This window comes from Petromyzon marinus, chromosome 79 (assembly GCF_048934315.1).
Source record: "Petromyzon marinus isolate PM22_M1 ecotype Great Lakes invasive population chromosome 79, UKy_Petmar_22M1.pri1.0, whole genome shotgun sequence".
NCBI classification, from domain to species: domain Eukaryota; kingdom Metazoa; phylum Chordata; class Hyperoartia; order Petromyzontiformes; family Petromyzontidae; genus Petromyzon; species Petromyzon marinus.
In genome coordinates this window covers 20,673,285-20,695,614 of record NC_133745.1, presented here as the reverse complement: position 1 = coordinate 20,695,614, position 22,330 = coordinate 20,673,285, and the positions used below count along the sequence as shown (strand labels likewise).

General features: G+C 50.1%; 1 protein-coding gene across 2 annotated transcripts in view; it reads left to right on the top strand.

Annotated features, from left to right (window-relative positions):
* LOC116958547 (uncharacterized) overlaps nucleotides 1-21,026 on the top strand; it is a 60,746-nt gene extending 39,720 nt beyond the window's left edge. Inside the window, exons 7-10 of one of the 2 annotated variants that reach the window (XM_032981203.2) lie at nucleotides 5,790-5,867; nucleotides 7,591-7,715; nucleotides 17,281-17,376; nucleotides 18,496-18,707. In XM_032981203.2, the coding sequence (XP_032837094.1) occupies nucleotides 5,790-5,867; nucleotides 7,591-7,715; nucleotides 17,281-17,376; nucleotides 18,496-18,600 (404 nt within the window). In that variant the 3' untranslated portion in view covers nucleotides 18,601-18,707. Of the gene's footprint in view, nucleotides 1-5,789; nucleotides 5,868-7,590; nucleotides 7,716-17,280; nucleotides 17,377-18,495 lie in introns of those variants that run through there. The other variant, XM_076056987.1, reaches the window with a different exon arrangement.
* The last annotated feature ends 1,304 nt before the right edge of the window (nucleotides 21,027-22,330 follow it).

Here is a 22,330-nt window from a genome sequence, read left to right as displayed (position 1 = left end):
ATCACAACAACCACAACAACAACAACCACAACAAGCTGGCCTGCGAGCGGGCACCTGGTGGGCCATAGTAACAACAACAACAACCACAACAACAACAACAACCATAACAACCACAGCAACAATCACAACTACAACCACAACAACAACCACAACAACAACAACCACAACAAGCTGGCCTGCGAGCGGGCACCTGGTGGGCCATAGTGGGAACTACCACAACAACAACCACAATCACAACAACAACCACAACAACCACAACAACAACAACCACAACAACCACAACAACAACAACAAGCTGGCCTGCGAGCGGGCACCTGGTGGGCCATAGTAACAACAACAACAACCACAACAACCACAACAACCATAACAACCACAGCAACAATCACAACTACAATCACAACAACCACAACAACAACAACCACAACAAGCTGGCCTGCGAGCGGGCACCTGGTGGGCCATAGTGGGAACTACCACAACAACAACCACAATCACAACAACAACCACAACAACAACAACAACAACCACAACAACAACAACAACAAGCTGGCCTGCGAGCGGGCACCTGGTGGGCCATAGTAACAACAACAACAATCACAACAACAACCACAATCACAACAACAACCACAACAACAACAACAACAACCACAACAACCACAACAACAACAACAAGCTGGCCTGCGAGCGGGCACCTGGTGGGCCATAGTAACAACAACAACAATCACAACAACAACCACAATCACAACAACAACCACAACAACAACAACCACAACAACCACAACAACAACAACAAGCTGGCCTGCGAGCGGGCACCTGGTGGGCCATTGTGGGAACTACCACAACAACAACCACAATCACAACAACAACAACCACAACAACCACAACAACAACAACCACAACAACCACAACAACAACAACAAGCTGGCCTACGAGCGGGCACCTGGTGGGCCATAGTGGGAACTACCACAACAACCACAACAACCACAACCACAACAACAACCACAACAACAACCACAACAACAACAACCACGACAAGCTGGCCTGCGAGCGGGCACCTGGTGGGCCATAGTGGGAACTACCACAACAACCACAACAACCACAACAACAACAACAATCACAACAACAACAACAACCACAACAACCACAACAACCACAACAACAACCACAACAACAACAACAACCACGACAAGCTGGCCTGCGAGCGGGCACCTGGTGGGCCATAGTAGCAACAACAACAACAACCACAACAACCACAACAACAACAACCACAACAACCACAACAACAACAACCACAACAACCACAACAACAACAACCACAACAACAACAACCACAACAACCACAACAACAACAACCACAACAACAATTACAACAACCACGACAAGCTGGCCTGCGAGCGGGCACCTGGTGGGCCACTGTGGGAACTACCACAACAATCAGAACCACCATTATCACCACCACCATCATCACCACCACCATCATCACCACCATCATCATCATCACCACCATCATCATCATCACCACCATCATCATCATAATCACCACCACCACCACCATCATCACCACCACCATCATCATCACCACCATCATCATCATCATCACCACCACCACCACCATCATCTCCACAACCACCACCACCATCATCATCACCACCACCACCATCATCACCACCACCACCATTATCATCATCACCACCATCATCATCATCACCACCACCACCATCATCACCACCACCATTATCATCATCACCACCACCATCATCGCCAGCACCATCATCTCCACAACCACCACCATCATCATCACCACCACCACCTTTATCACCATCACCACCACCATCATCTCCACAACCACCACCATCATCAGCACCATCACCACCACCATCATCACCACCACCATCATCACCAGCACCATCATCTCCACAACCACCACCATCATCATCACCACCACCACCATCATCATCATCACCACCATCATCATCACCACCACCACCATCACCACCACCACCACCATCATCACCACCACCATCATCATCACCACCACCATCATCACCATCATCATCACCACCACCACCACCACCATCATCACCAGCACCATCATCTCCACAACCACCACCATCATCATCAACCGCCAAGCAGCCTCCCACAGAGCTGATCACGGCCCATCACAGAGACGCCCTTTCAAATGATTGAGTGGGTGATTGAGATGGTGAGTGACATGGTGAGTGAGATCGTGGTTGAGACGGAAAATTACGGAGTGAGTGTGAGAGATGGTGGGTGAATGTATAAATGATTGAGTGGGTGGGCGAGATGGTGAGTGAGGTACTGGGTGCGTGAGATGATGGTGAATGAGGTGGTGAGTGAGATGGTGGGTGAGTGAGATGGTGGCTGAGTGGATAAATGATTGGGTAGGTGGGCGAGCTGGTGAGTGAGGTACTGGGTGGGTAAGATGATGGGTGAGTGAGGTGGTGAGTGAGATGGTGGGTGAGTACGTAAATGATTGAGTGGATGGGTAAAATTATGAATGAGCTGGTGGGTGAGTGAGAATTGTGGGTGAGTTAGATGGTGGGTGAGTGGGTAAATAATTGAGTGGGTGGGTGAGTTGGTGAGTGAGATGGTGGGTGAGTAAATTATTGGGTGGGTGAGTGAAATGGTGAGTGAGATGGTGAGTGATATGGTGGGTGAGTGAGATGGTGGCTGAGTGCATAACTGCTTGAGTGGATGGGTGAGATGTTGAGTGAGATCGTGAGTGAGTGATAATTGTGGGTGAGTTAGATGGTGGGTGAGTAAGTAAATAATTAAGTGGGTGAATGAGATGGTGAGTCAGATGGTGGGGGAGTGGGTAAATGTTTGAGTGGGTGAGTGAGATGGTGGGTGAGATGGTAAGTGAGTGAGATGGTGGGTGAGTGAGGTGTTGGGTGAGTGGGGAAATTATTGAGTGGGTGAGTGAGATGATGGGTGAGTGGGTAAATGATTGAGTGGGTGATTGAGATGGTGAGTGACATGGTGAGTGAGATCGTGGTTGAGACGGAAAATTACGGAGTGAGTGTGAGAGATGGTGGGTGAGTGGATAAATGATTGGGTAGGTGGGCGAGATGGTGAGTGAGGTACTGGGTGGGTGAGATGATGGGTGAGTGAGATGGTGAGTGAGATTATTGGGTGAGTGGGTAAATGATTGAGTAGGTGGGCGAGATGGTGAGTGAGGTACTGGGTGGGCGAGATGGTGAGTGAGGTACTGGGTGGGTGAGATGGTGAGTGAGATGGTGGGTGAGTGAGATGGTGGCTGAGACGGTAAATTACGGAGTGAGCGTGAGAGATGGTGGGTGAGTGGGTAAATGATTGAGCAGGTGGGCGAGATGGTGAGTGAGGTACTGGGTGGGCGAGATGGTGAGTGAGGTACTGGGTGGGTGAGATGATGGGTGAGTGAGGTGGTGAGTGATGTGGTGAGTGAGATTATGGGTGAGTGGGTAAATGATTGAGTAGGTGGGCGAGATGGTGAGTGAGGTACTGGGTGGGCGAGATGGTGAGTGAGTTACTGGGTAGACGAGATGGTGAGTGAGTTACTGGGTGGGTGAGAAGATGTGAACACCGCCGGCAAAAACATTTTCTTGACGATGATTGCTGCTTTATGTTGCAGTCGAAAATAACGTCGTGAGAATTTTATTGTTTTACGTATATATATTAGTTATTTTATCGTTTCCCTTCTAACGCGGTGGTGACTTTACCGAAAGCACCAATAATATGAAAGCTTTGAATCACGATATAATCTTGCTGGCGATTTTGAACGTCTTAACAGCACACCTCCTATTCTTAGCTCTCTCGGTAAAGTCACCACGTTGAAGGGGAAGCAATAAAATAATAAAAAATATATATAAAACAATAAAAATTCTCACGACGTTTCGGCCATAACACAAACGGTCATCATCAGGTGTGGAAAAAACACATTGACTTGTCCAAGACAGAGGATCTTTGCAAGCCATCTGGCTACCATGAGAGATTCATTCATGAGGCTATCAACATATACAAGCACAGAGACAATTTTCAACCGAGAAGATGGATTCCGGCTTAGCAATCATTGGAAGGATTTGATAAACCATTTCGGGTCTTAATTGATTGTTCACGCTTACGGTGGCTTTCAGACAGCATACATTACAATTTTTCGTCTTCCTCCCTCCTCTTTTCAGAACATAGATGGACTAGTGCTTCTAAATAACCTGCCAAATCGCTCTCCGTGGTGCTAACAGTTTAAAAATAAATCAACACAAACACCGCTTATAAGTAAATAACTCAATACAATTCATAATGAAGGTTTTTGGGTTAGATCGCGTTTATTTATAAATGTGTCGTAACCCTCCACCACCCGACACGGCCAATCAGCAAAAAAAGTGTCACGTTGACAAAAGACACAAAATAGTTCACTACTTTAGCCCACCGGTGTGTTGTTGAAGAGTTAATCCACATTTACAGTTTGAGTAGTACGACGTTTCGCTGGTAAATACATCAACCAGCATCATCATCGGGCAATTCGCCAGAATGGTAAAGCCCTCGCTTGCTCCCGGTTTTATATAGAGCATCAGGGTGACGTCATCACTTAACTCATATCAGTTGCAGTGATTAGAGGCCTGGCGGGAGGGGGGGGTAATGTAATTATATAATCGATTAGTAATCAGTCATTGGTTATGATTAGTAATGAGTTGTAGATTAGTAATTCTTTAAATCAAAATGTAATGTGTATTAGTTAAGTGATGACGTCACCCTGATGCTGCTCTATTTAAGACCGGGAGCAAGTGGAGAGGGCTTTACCATTCTGGCAAATTGCCCGATGATGATGCTGGTTGATGTATTTACCAGCGAAACGTCGTACTACTCAAACTGTAAACGTTGTGGATTCACTCTTCAACAACACACCGGTGGGGCTAAAGTAGTGAACTATTTTGTGTCTTTTGTCAACGTGACACTTTTTTTTTGCTGATTGGCCGTGTCGGGTGGTGGAGGGTTACGACACATTTATAAATAAACGCGATCTAACCCAAAAAAAACCTTTATTATGAATAATATTGGTCGCGAAAGCCTCCTACGTGTTAAACTGACTCAATACAAAGCGCCACTTTCTTTTTTAAAATGTTTCTTGCCGTTGGTTTTTCTCCACACCTGATGACGGCTGCTTGTGGTGTTGCGGTCGAAACGTCGTGAGGAATTTTTTTTTTATTTGATTGTTTTACACATTTTATTTTATCGTTTTATTGTTTCCCCCCTTCAACGTGGTTGGTGGCTTCACCGAAAGAGCCGAGGATGTGAAGAATCACCGCAAGCTTTAAATCAAGAGCACACCGCCTAGCTTCGAGGCTTCACGGTGGCAGCTGAAATCGTTAGTTCTTCCGGCCCCCCCAAAAATGTTTTTAAAAAATTCGCTCGGGGGTGTTGACTGTCGTGTAGGCCGACATCACCATGAAGAATCCCATTTTACATTTCGACGTTTACTCGGGGTTCGTTTTTCTCGTTCGTTCGTACCTGATGATGGTTGCTTGTGTCGTGATCGAAACGTCGAATTATATTATTATTGTTGTTATCATTTAAATACGGTCCATTTCCACGTGACTTTACCGACAGAGCTAAGGAGCAAGCCCTCCGATGTGGTGTTCCTGACAGAAAGGTTACAGGCACCCTATTGTTATGATTTTATACTGCCAACAAAGATGTGTTCCACGTAGCAATCGATATTGTGGTGGTTGTGGTGGTGGTGATGATGATGATGATGGCAGTGATCTGAACTGATTTGATTTTCACGACATCCACAGCAACCAACGAAGTGAAGAGCTGCATGGAGGGAGTTTGTGTGATCCGCCCTAAAGAGACGAACCTGCGTACGGTCGAGAGTGAGTCACTCACTCACTCACCTACTCACTCACTCACCTACTCACTCACTCACCCACTCACTCACCTACTCACTCACTCACCTACTCACTCACTCACTCACCCACTCACTCACCTACTCACTCACTCACTCACCCTCACTCACTCACTCATCCACTCATCCACTCACCCACTCACTCATCCACTCACTCACCCACTCACTCACCCACTCACCCACCCACCCACTCACTCACTCACTCACCCACTCACTCATCCACTCACTCATCCACTCACTCATCCACTCACTCACTCACTCACCTACTCACCCTCACTCACTCATCCACTCACTCACCCACTCACCCACTCACCCACTCACTCACTCATCCACTCACTCATCCACTCACTCACTCACTCACCCACTCACTCACTCACCCACTCACTCACTCACTCACCCACTCACCCACTCACTCCCCCACTTACTCACCTACTCACCCTCACTCACTCACTCATCCACTCATCCACTCACCCACTCACTCACAGACTCAATCATCCACTCACCCACTCACTCACCCACTCACTCACTCACCCACTCACCCACTCACTCATTCACTCATCCACTCACTCACTCACTCACCCACTCACTCACCTACTCACTCACTCACCCACCCACTCACTCACCCCCTCACTCACTCACTCATCCACTCACTCACCCACTCACTCACCCACTCACCCACTCACTCACCTACTCACTCATCCACTCACTCACTCACTCACAGACTCACTCATCCACTCACCCACTCACTCATCCACTCACTCATCCACTCACTCATCCACTCACTCACTCACCCACTCACCCACTCACCCACTCACTCACTCACTCACCCACTCACTCACCCACTCACTCACCTACTCACCCTCACTCACTCATCCACTCACTCACCCACTCACCCACTCACTCACTCATCCACTCACTCATCCACTCACTCACTCACCCACTCACTCACTCACTCACCCACTCACCCACTCACCCACCCACTTACTCACCTACTCACCCTCACTCACTCACTCATCCACTCACCCACTCACTCACAGACTCAATCATCCACTCACCCACTCACTCATCCACTCACTCATCCACTCACTCATCCACTCACTCACCCACTCACTCACTTACAGACTCACTCATCCACTCACTCATCCACTCACTCACTCACACACTCACTCACTCATCCACTCACCCATCCACTCACTCACCCACTCACTCACCTACTCACTCACTCACCTACTCACTCACTCACCCACTCACTCACCGACTCACCTACTCACTCACCTACTCACTCATCCACTCACTCACTCACCCACCCACTCACCCACCCACTCACTCACTAATCCACTCACTCAGTCACGGAGCAGAACACGCTAACCGCAGGTGCTTGTGGTGGTTGTCGTGGTGGCCGTGGTTGTGGTGGTGGTTGTGGTGGTGGTGGTTGTGGTGGTGGTTGTGGTTGTTGTCGTGGTGGTGGTTGTGGTTGTTGTCGTGGTGGTGGTGGTGGTGGTCGTGGTGGTGGTTGTGGTGGTGGTGGTGGTGGTGGCCGTGGTGGTTGTGGTGGTGGTGGTGGTGGCCGTGGTGGTTGTGGTGGTGGTGGTGGTTGTGGTGGTGGTGGTTGTGGTGGTTGTGGTGGTGGTTGTGGTGGTGGTTGTGGTGGTGGTGGTGGTGGTGGTGGTCGTGGTGGTTGTGGAGATCAGCCCAGAAGCTGCTGCACCTGACGTCCGCACGGCCGATCAGCGCCCGCGTCACCCTGGCCACCACACGGCACCGCTCCAAGTGCCTCTTCTTCTCCTACGTAGGCCGCAGGCCCTGGGCCATCAAGGTGAGAGGTCACTGGGTCACCAGTGGGGAGAGGTCACTAGGTCACAAGGGGGAGAGGTCACTGGGTCAGCAGGGGGAGAGGTCACTGGGTCAGCAGGGGGAGAGGTCACTGGGTCACCAGGGGGGGAGGTCACTGGGTCACCAGGGGGAGGGTCACTGGGTTACCAGTGTGAGAGGGAGTGGTCACTGGGTCAACAGGGTGAGAGTTTACTGGGTCAGCAGGGTGAGAGGTCACTGGGTCACCCGTGGGAGAGGTCACTGGGTCACCAGGGGGAGAGGTCACTGGGTCACCAGGGGGAGAGGTCACTGGGTCAGCAGGGGGAGAGGTCACTGGGTCAGCAGGGGGAGAGGTCACTGGGTCATCAGGTGGAGAGGTCACTGGGTCAGCAGGGGGATAGGTCAATGGGTCAGCAGGGGGAGAGGTCACTGGGTCAGCAGGGTGAGAGGTCACTGGGTCAGCAGGGTGAGAGGTCACTGGGTCCACAGGGGGAGAGGTCACTGGGTCACCAGGAGGAGAGGTCACTGGGTCACCATGATGAGAGGGAGAGGTCACTGGGTCAGCAGGGGGAGGGGTCACTGGGTCAGCGGGGGGAGAGGTCACTGGGTCACCATGATGAGAGGGAGAGGTCACTGGGTCAGCAGGGTAAGAGGTCACTGCATCACCATGATGAGAGGGAGAGGTCACTGGGTCAGCAGGGGGAGGGGTCACTGGGTCAGCAGGGTGAGACGTCACTGGGTCACCATGATGAGAGGGTGAGGTCATTGGGTCAACGGGGGGAGAGGTCACTGGGTCACCAGGGCGAGAGGTCATTGGGTCGGCAGGGGGAGAGGTCACTGGGTCACCATGATGAGAGGGAGAGGTCACTGGGTCAGCAGGGGGAGGGGTCACTGGGTCAGCGGGGGGAGAGGTCACTGGGTCACCATGATGAGAGGGAGAGGTCACTGGGTCAGCAGGGGGAGGGGTCACTGGGTCAGCAGGGTGAGACATCACTGGGTCACCATGATGAGAGGGTGAGGTCATTGGGTCAACAGGGGGAGAGGTCACTGGGTCACCAGGGTGAGAGGTCATTGGGTCGGCAGGGGGAGAGGTCACTGGGTCACCATGATGAGAGGGAGAGGTCACTGGGTCACCAGGGTGAGAGGTCACTGGGTAAGCAGGGGGAGGGGTCACTGGGTCAGCAGGATGAGAGGTCACTGGGTCACCAAGGCTTTTCTCTAAGTGCTCGCAAGCAGCACTGAGAATGATCAGAATCTTGCATTTAGACTGCTGGAGGAACCCCGAAGAGCTGTGAAGCTCTTTAATCACAGAAGGTTACAACGATAACAGAAGCACACAGGACTCACAAACACGATAGGCGTGCACAGTACAAGGTAAACACACAATAACACAGACACACACAGACACAGACACACACAGACAGACACATAGACACACACAGATACACACACACACACATAGACACACAGACACACACAGACACACACAGAGACACAGACACACACACACAGACACACACACAGACACACACAGACACACACAGACAGACACATAGACACACACAGATACACACACACACATAGACACACAAACACACACAGACACACACAGAGACACAGACACACACACACACAGACACACACACAGACACACACAGACACACACAGACAGACACACACAGACATAGACCCACAGACACACACAGATACACACACAGGTACAAACACAGACACACACAGATACACACACACACACATAGACACACACAGACACACACACAGACACACACATAGACACACACAGATACACACAGACACACACACACATAGACACACACAGATACACACACACACATAGACACACAGACACACACAGACACACACACACACATAGACACACACAGATACACACACACACACATAGACACACAGACACACACAGACACATACAGTCACACACAGACCCACAGACACACATACAGACACACACACAGACACACACAGACACACACAGACCCATACAGTCACACACAGACCCACAGACACACACACATACAGACACACACACAGACAAACACAGACACACAGACCCACAGACACACACAGATACACACACACAGGTACAAACACAGACACACACAGATACACACACACACACATAGACACACACACACATAGACACACACAAACACACACACAGACACACACATACAGTCACACACAGACCCACAGACACACACACATACAGACACACACACAGACACACACAGACACACAGACCCACAGACACACATAGATACACACAGACCCACAGATACACACACACACACACAGACACACAGAGACCAACAGACACACACAGACCCACAGACACACACACAGACACACACACAGACACACACAGACCAACAGACACACACACAGACACACACAGACCAACAGACACACACACAGACACACACAGATACATACACACACATAGACACACAGACACACACAGACACACACAGATACACACAGAGACACAGACACATACAGTCACACACAGATCCACAGACACACACACACATACAGACACACACACAGACACAGACACACACAGACACACACACAGAGACACAGACTCATACAGTCACACACAGACCCACAGACACACACACATACAGACACACACACAGACACACACAGACACACAGACCCGCAGACACACACAGATACACACACACAGGTACAAACACAGACACACACAGATACACACACACACACATAGACACACACAGACACACACACAGCCACACATACAGTCACACACAGACCCACAGACACACACACATACAGACACACACACAGACAGACACACAGACCCACAGACACACACAGATACACACAGACCCACAGATACACACACACACAGACACACACAGACCAACAGACACACACAGACCCACAGACACACACACATACACACACAGACACACACAGACCAACAGACACACACACAGACACACACAGACCAACAGACACACACAGTCACACAGACCCACAGACAAATAAAGACACTCAGTTTTCAGTTTCAGTTTAGTTTATTTTGGTATAGCCCTGAGCCATTTGGCTCTTGAATCGGGTGCAACCACAACAAACTAAAAAACTAAAACACGAACAAGAAAAACATCTTAAAGTGACTTTGTGTTGACTGTGCAAGACAGAAAATCCATGGCCATCAGTCTAACTCCGTACTACAACAACAACCACAAGACAACTTAGATAAAGGCCATCAGTCTAACTCCGTACTACAACAACCACAAGACAACTTAGATTAAGGCCATCAGTCTAACTCCGTACAACAACAACCACAAGACAACTTAGATTAAGGCCATCAGTCTAACTCCGTACAACAACAACAACAACAACCACAAGACAACTTAGATTAAGGCCATCAGTCTAACTCCGTACTACAACAACCACAAGACAACTTAGATTAAGGCCATCAGTCTAACTCCGTACAACAACAACAACAACAACCACAAGACAACTTAGATTAAGGCCGTCAGTCTAACTCCGTACTACAACAACAACCACAAGACAACTTAGATTAAGGCCATCAGTCTAACTCCGTACAACAACAACAACAACAACCACAAGACAACTTAGATTAAGGCCATCAGTCTAACTCCGTACAACAACCACAAGACAACTTAGATTAAGGCCATCAGTCTAACTCCGTACTACAACAACAACCACAAGACAACTTAGATTAAGGCCATCAGTCTAACTCCGTACTACAACAACAACCACAACTTAGATTAAGGCCATCAGTCTAACTCCGTACTACAACAACAACCACAAGACAACTTAGATTAAGGCCATCAGTCTAACTCCATACTACAACAACAACCACAAGACAACTTAGATTAAGGCCATCAGTCTAACTCCGTACTACAACAACAACCACAAGACAACTTAGATTAAGGCCATCAGTCTAACTCCGTACTACAACAACAACCACAACTTAGATTAAGGCCATCAGTCTAACTCCATACTACAACAACAACCACAAGACAACTTAGATTAAGGCCATCAGTATAACTCCATACTACAACAACAACCACAAGCCAACTTAGATTAAGGCCATCAGTCTAACTCCGTACTACAACAACAACCACAAGACAACTTATATTAAGGCCATCAGTCTAACTCCGTACAACAACAACAACCACAAGACAACTTAGATTAAGGCCATCAGTCTAACTCCGTACTACAACAACAACCACAAGACAACTTAGATTAAGGCCATCAGTCTAACTCCGTACAACAACAACAACAACCACAAGACAACTTAGATTAAGGCCATCAGTCTAACTCCGTACAACAACCACAAGACAACTTAGATAAAGGCCATCAGTCTAACTCCGTACTACAACAACAACCACAAGACAACTTAGATTAAGGCCATCAGTCTAACTCCGTACTACAACAACAACAACCACAGGACAACTTAGATTAAGGCCATCAGTCTAACTCCGTACTACAACAACAACCACAAGACAACTTAGATTAAGGCCATCAGTCTAACTCCGTACTACAACAACAACCACAAGACAACTTAGATTAAGGCCATCAGTCTAACTCCGTACTACAACAACAACCACAACTTAGATTAAGGCCATCAGTCTAACTCCGTACTACAACAACAACCACAAGACAACTTAGATTAAGGCCATCAGTCTAACTCCATACTACAACAACAACCACAAGACAACTTAGATTAAGGCCATCAGTCTAACTCCGTACTACAACAACAACCACAAGACAACTTAGATTAAGGCCATCAGTCTAACTCCGTACTACAACAACAACCACAACTTAGATTAAGGCCATCAGTCTAACTCCGTACTACAACAACAACCACAAGACAACTTAGATTAAGGCCATCAGTCTAACTCCGTACTACAACAACAACCACAAGCCAACTTAGATTAAGGCCATCAGTCTAACTCCGTACTACAACAACAACCACAAGACAACTTATATTAAGGCCATCAGTCTAACTCCGTACAACAACAACAACCACAAGACAACTTAGATTAAGGCCATCAGTCTAACTCCGTACTACAACAACAACCACAAGCCAACTTAGATTAAGGCCATCAGTCTAACTCCGTACTACAACAACAACCACAAGACAACTTAGATTAAGGCCATCAGTCTAACTCTGTACTACAACAACAACCACAAGACAACTTAGATTAAGGCCATCAGTCTAACTCCATACTACAACAACAACCACAAGACAACTTAGATTAAGGCCATCAGTCTAACTCCGTACTACAACAACAACCACAACAAGACAACTTAGATTAAGGCCATCAGTCTAACTCTGTACTACAACAACAACCACAAGACAACTTAGATTAAGACCATCAGTTTAACTCCGTACTACAACAACAACCACAAGACAACTTACATTAAGGCCGTCAGTCTAACTCCGTACTACAACAACAACCACAAGACATCTTAGATTAAGGCCGTCAGTCTAACTCCGTACTACAACAAAACAAACACGTCCAAACAAAAAAAAACGTTTTCGAAATCACCAAAAAATAAAGCCATAATTGCAACGTAACAGTGATCACAAGGACTGTGACCGAATTTTTCTTACGATAAACTACGTAAATAAGAACATGTAACACCAAATCCTAGATCCATAGCTGGCTGCATGAGTTACTCCACAAACAACAGGAGCATCAGTCGGAGTATCAAATGTTTCAATGCACCTTTAAGATCAGCACGCTAAATCAAAATACAGATAATACTTTGCAGCGTCATCCGGAGCGAAAACATTTTATTTGATTTTACGCCAATGAATAGCAGTGGCAGCTAGAGGTGTACAACTCCTCTAGAGCAGTTTTGAGTGAAGATCTCATTAGTAGCGATTCAAGTTGCAGTTTATTGGCAATAGCATTCCAGACCCTGGGGGCATCAATAGCAAAGGCCCTTCCTCCGGTTTTTGTACGGCAATAGGGGAATGTGAAGCTGGTAAATGAGCGAAGACCTGAGGTCAAATTTGTTCATTGAAACAGCGAGGAGATCCAGCAGCAGGTAGTCTGCGGATTTTGTTTGTAAGTACATCGTGAATAAATAAGATCTGGTGCACAAGCCGTCGAAAATTAAGAGATGTTAAGTTTGACCCAATGTAGAGATCACAGTGGTGAGTCCTATATGGGCAGTTCAATGCAAATCTTAAGGCCGAGTGATAGATGGAATCAAGCTTCTTCAGTACAGTACTTGGGGCTGATTTATACACGATGTCACAGTAGTCAAGTAGAGGCAGTATGGTAGCTTTTATCAATTCCAAACGGAACATTGGGGGGAAGCAGTGCTTGTGTCGATACAGAAAACCAATTTTTATTTTTGTCTTTTTACCAATATAATCAATGTGATCTTCAAAATTCAGTTTTGAATCCAGGATGACCCCAAGATACTTATAGATCTTGACTTGCTCTATTTGATAATTATTCAAGGAATGTAATTGGGGAAAAAATAACTTCCTGCTTTAGTCCCGGTGAGAAGCATAGCACCTTGGTTTTGGAGGTATTCAGGACTAGTTTAAGAGCAACCGGCTGATGTTGTAGTTTGTTGAAATCACCCTGGAGCTTAGCAATCACGTCATCCGGAGAGCGGCCAGCAGTCATCAGTACCGTGTCATCTGCAAAAAGATTTACCCTGGAATGATCCAGGTCAGCGCCCAAGTCATTGACATGAAGAAGAAAAAGACAGGCACAGTACTGCTTATTATCAAGGCTACTGTAAATGTGATTCAGAGAGTCTAATGCAGCAGATGTGGTGCTGTATTTTTTTCGGAACCCAGATTGTTTTAGATGTAGTAGATTGTTGGTGGACAGGCAACTGCTAAGTTGGTAGGTCAATAATTTTTCAAAAATGTTCATCAACGGGGACAAAATTGAGATAGACACACACACACACAGAGACACACAGACACACACAGACCCACAGACGCATACAAACCCATAGCACACACACAGACCCACAGACACTAACAGACCCACAAAGACACACAGACACACACAGACCCACAGATACATACAAACCCATAGACACACACAGACACAACAACAACCGCCATTCACCACTAAGTGGCGGTGACGTCACCACGACGCTTGTGCCAGGCTATGTGCACCCTGAGGCCACGTGAAGTGTCGAACGCCCGCTGGCAGGAGGTCACGGGGCAGACCCAGGTGCCACGGGTCGACTGACTGAGATGACTGGCTGATGCACCACCTGTGCCCCTACTGTGCCAACCTGCTGTGCTTTAGCCACCCGGCGCTCCGCTCGTTGTTGTGAGCGTCGCTCCTCCGCCCTCCGTTGTTGTTGGAGGGCGACTACCTCCAACTGCCCAGTAGCATCCTTCACGAGCCTCCTCCACAGAGGCCGATCTTGACACCGCTGGTACCAGTCATCGGCAAGTCCACTCAGCTCCACGTCCTCCTGTACCACATCACTCCATCTCTTCTCTAACCCATGCCGCGCCTGTTTAGCCCCCTCAATCCGGCCGAACAAAAGCTGTTTCGGCATGCGGTGGCTGGGCATGCGGGCTACATGACCCAGCCATCGCAGCCTTGCCCGCCGGAGGAGCTCACCGATGGGACCTTGCCCAGATCTTTCAAGGATTTGTGAGCTCTTCACACAATCCAGTCTGGTTAAACCCAGGATGGATCGTAGGCAGGCCAGCCAAAATGTTTCTAACCGGCGAAGATGTTCCATTAGGGGGGTCCACGTTTCACAAGCGTAGAGAAGGGAGGGAATGACCGTGGCCGAGAAGACCTGAAGCTTAGTGCGGAGCGACAGACCAGGTAGCTTCCACACAGCGTAACGCAACCGATGAAAATATATTGCCGCTCGACTGATTCGGAGTGAGACCTCTGCTGTTAAATTGGAGCCAGTCATAAGCACACTGCCCAGGTATGGGAAACTCTCTACTCGCTCCACAACTGCCCCATCACCGATTGGGAGTTGTGGGGGTGTAGTGTCCGATGGTACAAAATACCCAGGCAGGTGCTTAGTTTTGTTGGGGCTGATGGTAAGGCCCCACCTCTTAGTGGCACGCTCCAGTCTCAGCAGCAGCGTCTCCAACTCCTCCTCTAAATGAGCTGCTATTACCAAATCATCAACATACATAACGTGGTTAAGCAATAGGGAGCCATCCCTTGACCGCACCCGGGCATTGATCAGCCTGCCATTATATCTGTACCATATGGAGATTCCCCCGGTGCAGCTATTGAAGGCTTCACGAACTACGTGGTCAAAATAGATGTTAAATAATGTGGGAGCCAGAGGACATCCCTGTCGCACCCCAAGGTGTACAGGGAATGGCTCTGACTCCCGGCCACGTAGTTTTACCCGGGCCCGCTCACCATCATGGAGGTGCTTAATGATCGTGAGCAGAGGGTCAGGTACTCCAAAAGCACGAAGAACAACCCAGAGCCCAGGCCTACTGATGGTATCATAGGTCTTGACCAGGTCAATAAAGCAAAGATGTAGGTCTTTTTGGAATTCCCTACACCTCTGCTGTAGCAGACAGACAGAAAATATGGCATCTGTGCAGGACCGCCCTTTCCTGAAACCACAGACACACACAGGCCCACACAGACACACACACACACACCCACAGACACAAACACAGACCCACAGACACACAGACCCACACACACACCCACAGACACACACAGACCCACAGACACATACAAACCCATAGAAACACACAGACCCACAGACACACACAGACCCACACAGACCCACACAGACACACACACACACCCACAGACACACACAGACCCACACAGACCCACACAGACACACACCCACAGAGACACACAGACACATACAAACCCATAGACACATACAAACCCATAGACACACACAGACCCACACAGACACACACACACACACACCCACAGACACACACAGACCCACACAGACACACACACACACACCCACAGACACACACAGATACAACACTAAACCAACCCACATCCATACCAGGCAAAGCCCCCTACTGCGTGTGCGAACTTGATATTCAGAATTGACCTCGCCATTCCAAACGCTAGCCGCTTGTCAAAGTGTGGCCCACCACCACCACCATCACCACCACCACCATCATCACCACCATCACCACCACCACCATCACCACCACCACCACCATCACCACCACAACCACCACCACCATCACCACCACCACCATCACCACCATCACCACCACCACCACTATCACCACCACCATCATCATCACCACCACCATCACCACCACCACCACCACCATCACCACCATCACCACCATCACCACCATCACCACCATCATCACCACCACCACCACCATCACCACCACCATCACCACCATCACCACCACCACCACCATCACCACCACCACCATCATCACCACCATCACCACCACCACCACCACCATCACCACCACCACCACCATCACCACCACCACCATCACCACCACCATCACCACCATCACCTGGGCTGGGGATCTCTGTGCGCGTCCACAGCCCGTTGGAGGGGGACTGCCCGGCCTGCAGATGGAGAGCCGAGCCTCCATCAGCTACGGCTCAGCAGTGATTCCCATTGTCGGAGACATGACGGAGGTGAGCTTCGAGTTAGCACCGCCACTACCAATGTTTAAGCAATGTTGAACACGTGCACTGTCGCGAGCGACAGACGATGCCGGCTGTGGTCACCGGCTAAAACGTCGGACTTTGCTCCGCAACCATGCAAACCGGTGTGCAGTACTAGCATACTACACTATATACTACACTATACACTACACTATACACTACACTATACACTACACTATACACTACTACACTATACACTACTACACTATACACTACACTATACACTACTACACTATACACTACACTATACACTACACTATACTATACACTACACTAAACACTAGTAGTAATAGTGTGTTGTAGTAATAGTGTGTAGTAGTAATAGTGTGTAGTAGTAATAGTGTGTAGTAGTAATAGTGTGTAGTAGTGTGTAGTAGTAGTAGTGTGTAGTAGTAATAGTGTGTAGTAGTAATAGTGTATAGTAGTGTGTAGTAGTAATAGTGTGTAGTAGTAGTAATAGTGTATAGTAGTGTGTAGTAGTAATAGTGTATAGTAGTGTGTAGTAGTAATAGTGTATAGTAGTGTGTAGTAGTAGTGTGTAGTAGTAGTAGTGTGTAGTAGTGTGTAGTAGTAATAGTGTGTAGTAGTGTGTAGTAGTAGTGTTTAGTAGTAATAGTGTGTAATAGTGTGTAGTAGTAATAGTGTGTAGTAGTGTGTAGTAGTAATAGTGTGTAGTAGTGTGTAGTAGTAATAGTGTGTAATAGTGTGTAGTAGTGTGTAGTAGTAATAGTGTGTAATAGGGTGTAGTAGTGTGTAGTAGTAATAGTGTGTAGTAGTGTGTAGTAGTAATAGTGTGTAGTAGTAATAGTGTGTAGTAGTGTGTAGTAGTAATAATAATTAATGAACTCCGTCTCTGACACTCCCCCCACTAACCCCGCCTCCCCACTAACCCCGCCCCCCCACTAACCCCGCCTCCCCACTAACCCCGCCCCCCCCCCCCCACTAACCCCGCCTCCCCACTAACCCCGCCCCCTCCCCACTAACCCCACCCCCTCCCCACTAACCCCGCCTCCCCACTAACCCCGCCTCCCCACTAACCTCGCCCCCGCCCCACTAACCCCGCCCCCCGCCCCACTAACCCCGCCCCAGGTGGAGCTGGAGTTGACCTTCACCGACCTTGCGCTGGAGGATGCCCACGTGGACGTCTGTGACCTCGCTGAGCTCGGTCTCACGCCGGCTCAGAGCAAGGGCTGACACCGCTGACTCACTCACCCACTCACCCACTCACTCACCCACTCACCCACTCACTCACCCACTCACCCACTCACTCACTCACCCACTCACTCACCCACTCACTCACCCACTCACTCACCCACCCACTCACCCACTCACCCACTCACTCACTCACCCACTCACTCACCCACTCACTCACCCACTCACTCACCCACTCACCCACTCACCCACTCACTCACTCACCCACTCACTCACCCACTCACTCACTCACCCACTCACTCACCCACTCACCCACTCACCCACTCACTCACTCACCCACTCACTCACTCACCCACTCACCCACTCACCCACCCACTCACCCACTCACTCACTCACCCACTCACTCACCCACTCACCCACTCACTCACCCACTCACTCACCCACTCACTCACCCACTCACTCACTCACCCACTCACTCACTCACTCACCCACTCACTCACCCACTCACTCACCCACTCACCCACCCACTCACCCACTCACCCACTCACTCACTCACCCACTCACTCACCCACTCACTCACTCACCCACTCACCCACTCACTCACTCACCCACTCACTCACCCACTCACTCACCCACCCACTCACTCACCCACTCACCCACTCACTCACCCACTCACCCACTCACTCACCCACTCACCAACTCACTCACCCACTCACTCACTCACTCACCCACTCACTCACCCACTCACCCACTCACTCACTCACCCACTCACTCACCCACTCAACCACTCACTCACCCACTCACCCACTCACTCACCCACTCACTCACCCACTCACCCACTCACTCACCCACTCACTCACTCACTCACCCACTCACCCACTCACTCACCCACTCACTCACTCACTCACCCACCCACTCACCCACTCACCCACTCACCCACTCACTCTCCCACTCACCCACTCACTCACCCACTCACCCACTCACCCACTCACTCACCCACTCACTCACTCACTCACCCACCCACTCACCCACTAACTCACCCACTCACCCACTCATTCACCCACTCACCCACCCACTCACCCACTCACTCACCCACTCACCCACTCACCCACTCACCAACTCACTCACCCACTCACTCACGCATTCACTCACCCACCAACCCACTCACTCACTCACCCACTCACTCACCCACTCACCCACTCACCAACTCACTCACCCACTCACTCACTCACTCACCCACTCACTCACCCACTCACCCACTCACTCACTCACCCACTCACTCACCCACTCAACCACTCACTCACCCACTCACCCACTCACTCACCCACTCACTCACCCACTCACCCACTCACTCACCCACTCACTCACTCACTCAACCACTCACCCACTCACTCACTCACCCACTCACTCACCCACTCAACCACTCACTCACCCACTCACCCACTCACTCACCCACTCACTCACCCACTCACCCACTCACTCACCCACTCACTCACTCACCCACTCACTCACCCACTCACTCACTCACTCACCCACCCACTCACCCACTCACCCACTCACCCACTCACTCTCCCACTCACCCACTCACTCACCCACTCACCCACTCACCCACTCACTCACCCACTCACTCACTCACCCACCCACTCACCCACTAACTCACCCACTCACCCACTCATTCACCCACTCACCCACTCACCCACCCACTCACCCACTCACTCACCCACTCACCCACTCACCCACTCACCAACTCACTCACCCACTCACTCACGCATTCACTCACCCACCAACCCACTCACTCACTCACCCACTCACTCACCCACTCACTCACTCACTCACCCACTCACTCACTCACCCACTCACTCACTCACCTACTCACTCACTCACCCACTCACTCACCCACTCACTCACCTACTCACTCACCCACCCACCCACTCACTCACCCACCCACCCACTCACTCACCCACTCACCCACTCACTCACTCGCTCATTCACACCGCACACCCACCCACTCACTCACCCACTCACTCACTCACTCACCCACTCACCCACTCACCCACCCACCCACTCACTCACCCACTCACTCACCCACTCACTCATCCACTCACTCACTCACTCACCCACCAACTCACCCACTCACTCACTCACCCACTCACTCACCCACTCACCCACTCACTCACCAACTCACCCACCCACTGACTAACTCACCCACCCACCCACTCACTCACCCACCCACTCACCCACTCACTCACCCACTCACTTACTCACCCGCTCACTCACCCACTCACTCACCCACTCACTCACTCACCCACTCACCCACTCACTCACCCACGCACCCACTCACTCACCCACTCACCCACTCACCCACCCACTCACCCACTCACACACTCACCCACTCACTCACCCACTCACTCACTCACCCACCCACCCACCCACTCACCCACCCACTCACCCACCCACTCACCCACCCACCCACCCACTCACTCACCCACCCACCCACCCACTCACCCACCCACCCACTCACCCACTCACCCACCCACCAACCCACCCACTCACCCACCCACCCACCCACTCACCCACCCACCCATCAATGTCCAACGGGAGTGACTCTCACGGCCGCACGCGCCAGCGATCAAAAACAACTCCCGCCGGACGATGACGATTTCCACAATAAATCCTTGCAAGCGTGCGGCTTAGACCGACCGAGTTGTGATTGTTGTGTCGTCAGCACCCTCCACCACCAGCCCCTAACAGCCTCGCCAACCCCCTCACAGCGTGGCCACTCGGGGCGAGCCCGCTTGGGGTGCCGGGGCCCGTCAGCGTCGACACACCGAGGGTGTTTTGCAGCGACGGTGAACGTCCACCGCCACGTGCTGGGCGGTCACGTGGTGTAGGGGAGCTCTCGGGAGCCTTCGGGAAAGTGCCGGAGGGATCTGGAAGGTGGGCGGGGCCGGGGGCGGAGCCGGCCCCGCCCACCCCAGGCCGGGGTGATTCTGCGTGTCGCTGCTGGTGATAGATCCACGTCGGGATGGGCACGTCTCTGGCCACGCTGTCCGGGACCCAGGCTCGCGGTCCGGGCCCCGGCAACGGAACGTTGTCTGGTTCTGCCGTAGAGGGGCCAGATGAGCGTTCAGCCACCCCCCCCAAAAGGCGTGGGTTGTGGTGGGTTGTGGTGGGTTGTGTTGAGTGGATTGTGGTGGGTTGTGTGGGTGAGTTGTGGTGGGTTGTGTTGAGTTGTGTGGGTTGTGTTGAGTTATGTGGGTGAGTTGTGTTGAGTTGTGTGGGTTGTGTTGAGTTGTGTGGGTGAGTTGTGTTGAGTTGTGTGGGTTGTGTTGAGTTGTGTGGGTTGTGTTGAGTTGTGGTGAGTTGTGTTGAGTTGTGTTGAGTTGTGTTGAGTTGTGTTGGTGAGTTGTGTTGAGTTGTGTTGAGTTGTGTTGAGTTGTGTTGAGTTGTGTGGGTTGTGTTGAGTTGTGTTGAGTTGTGTGGGTTGTGTTGAGTTATGTGGGTTGTGGTGGGTTGTGTTGAGTTGTGTGGGTTGTGTGTGTTGAGTTGTGTTGAGTTGTGTGGGTTGTGTTGAGTTGTGTGGGTTGTGTTGAGTTGTGTTGAGTTGTGTTGAGTTGTGTTAAGTTGTGTTGAGTTGTGTGGGTTGTGTTGAGTTGTGTTGAGTTGTGTTGAGTTGTGTGGGTTGTGTGGGTTGTGTTGAGTTGTGTTGAGTTGTGTTGAATTGTGTGAGTTGTGTTGAGTTGTGTGAGTTGTATTGAGTTGTGTTGAGTTG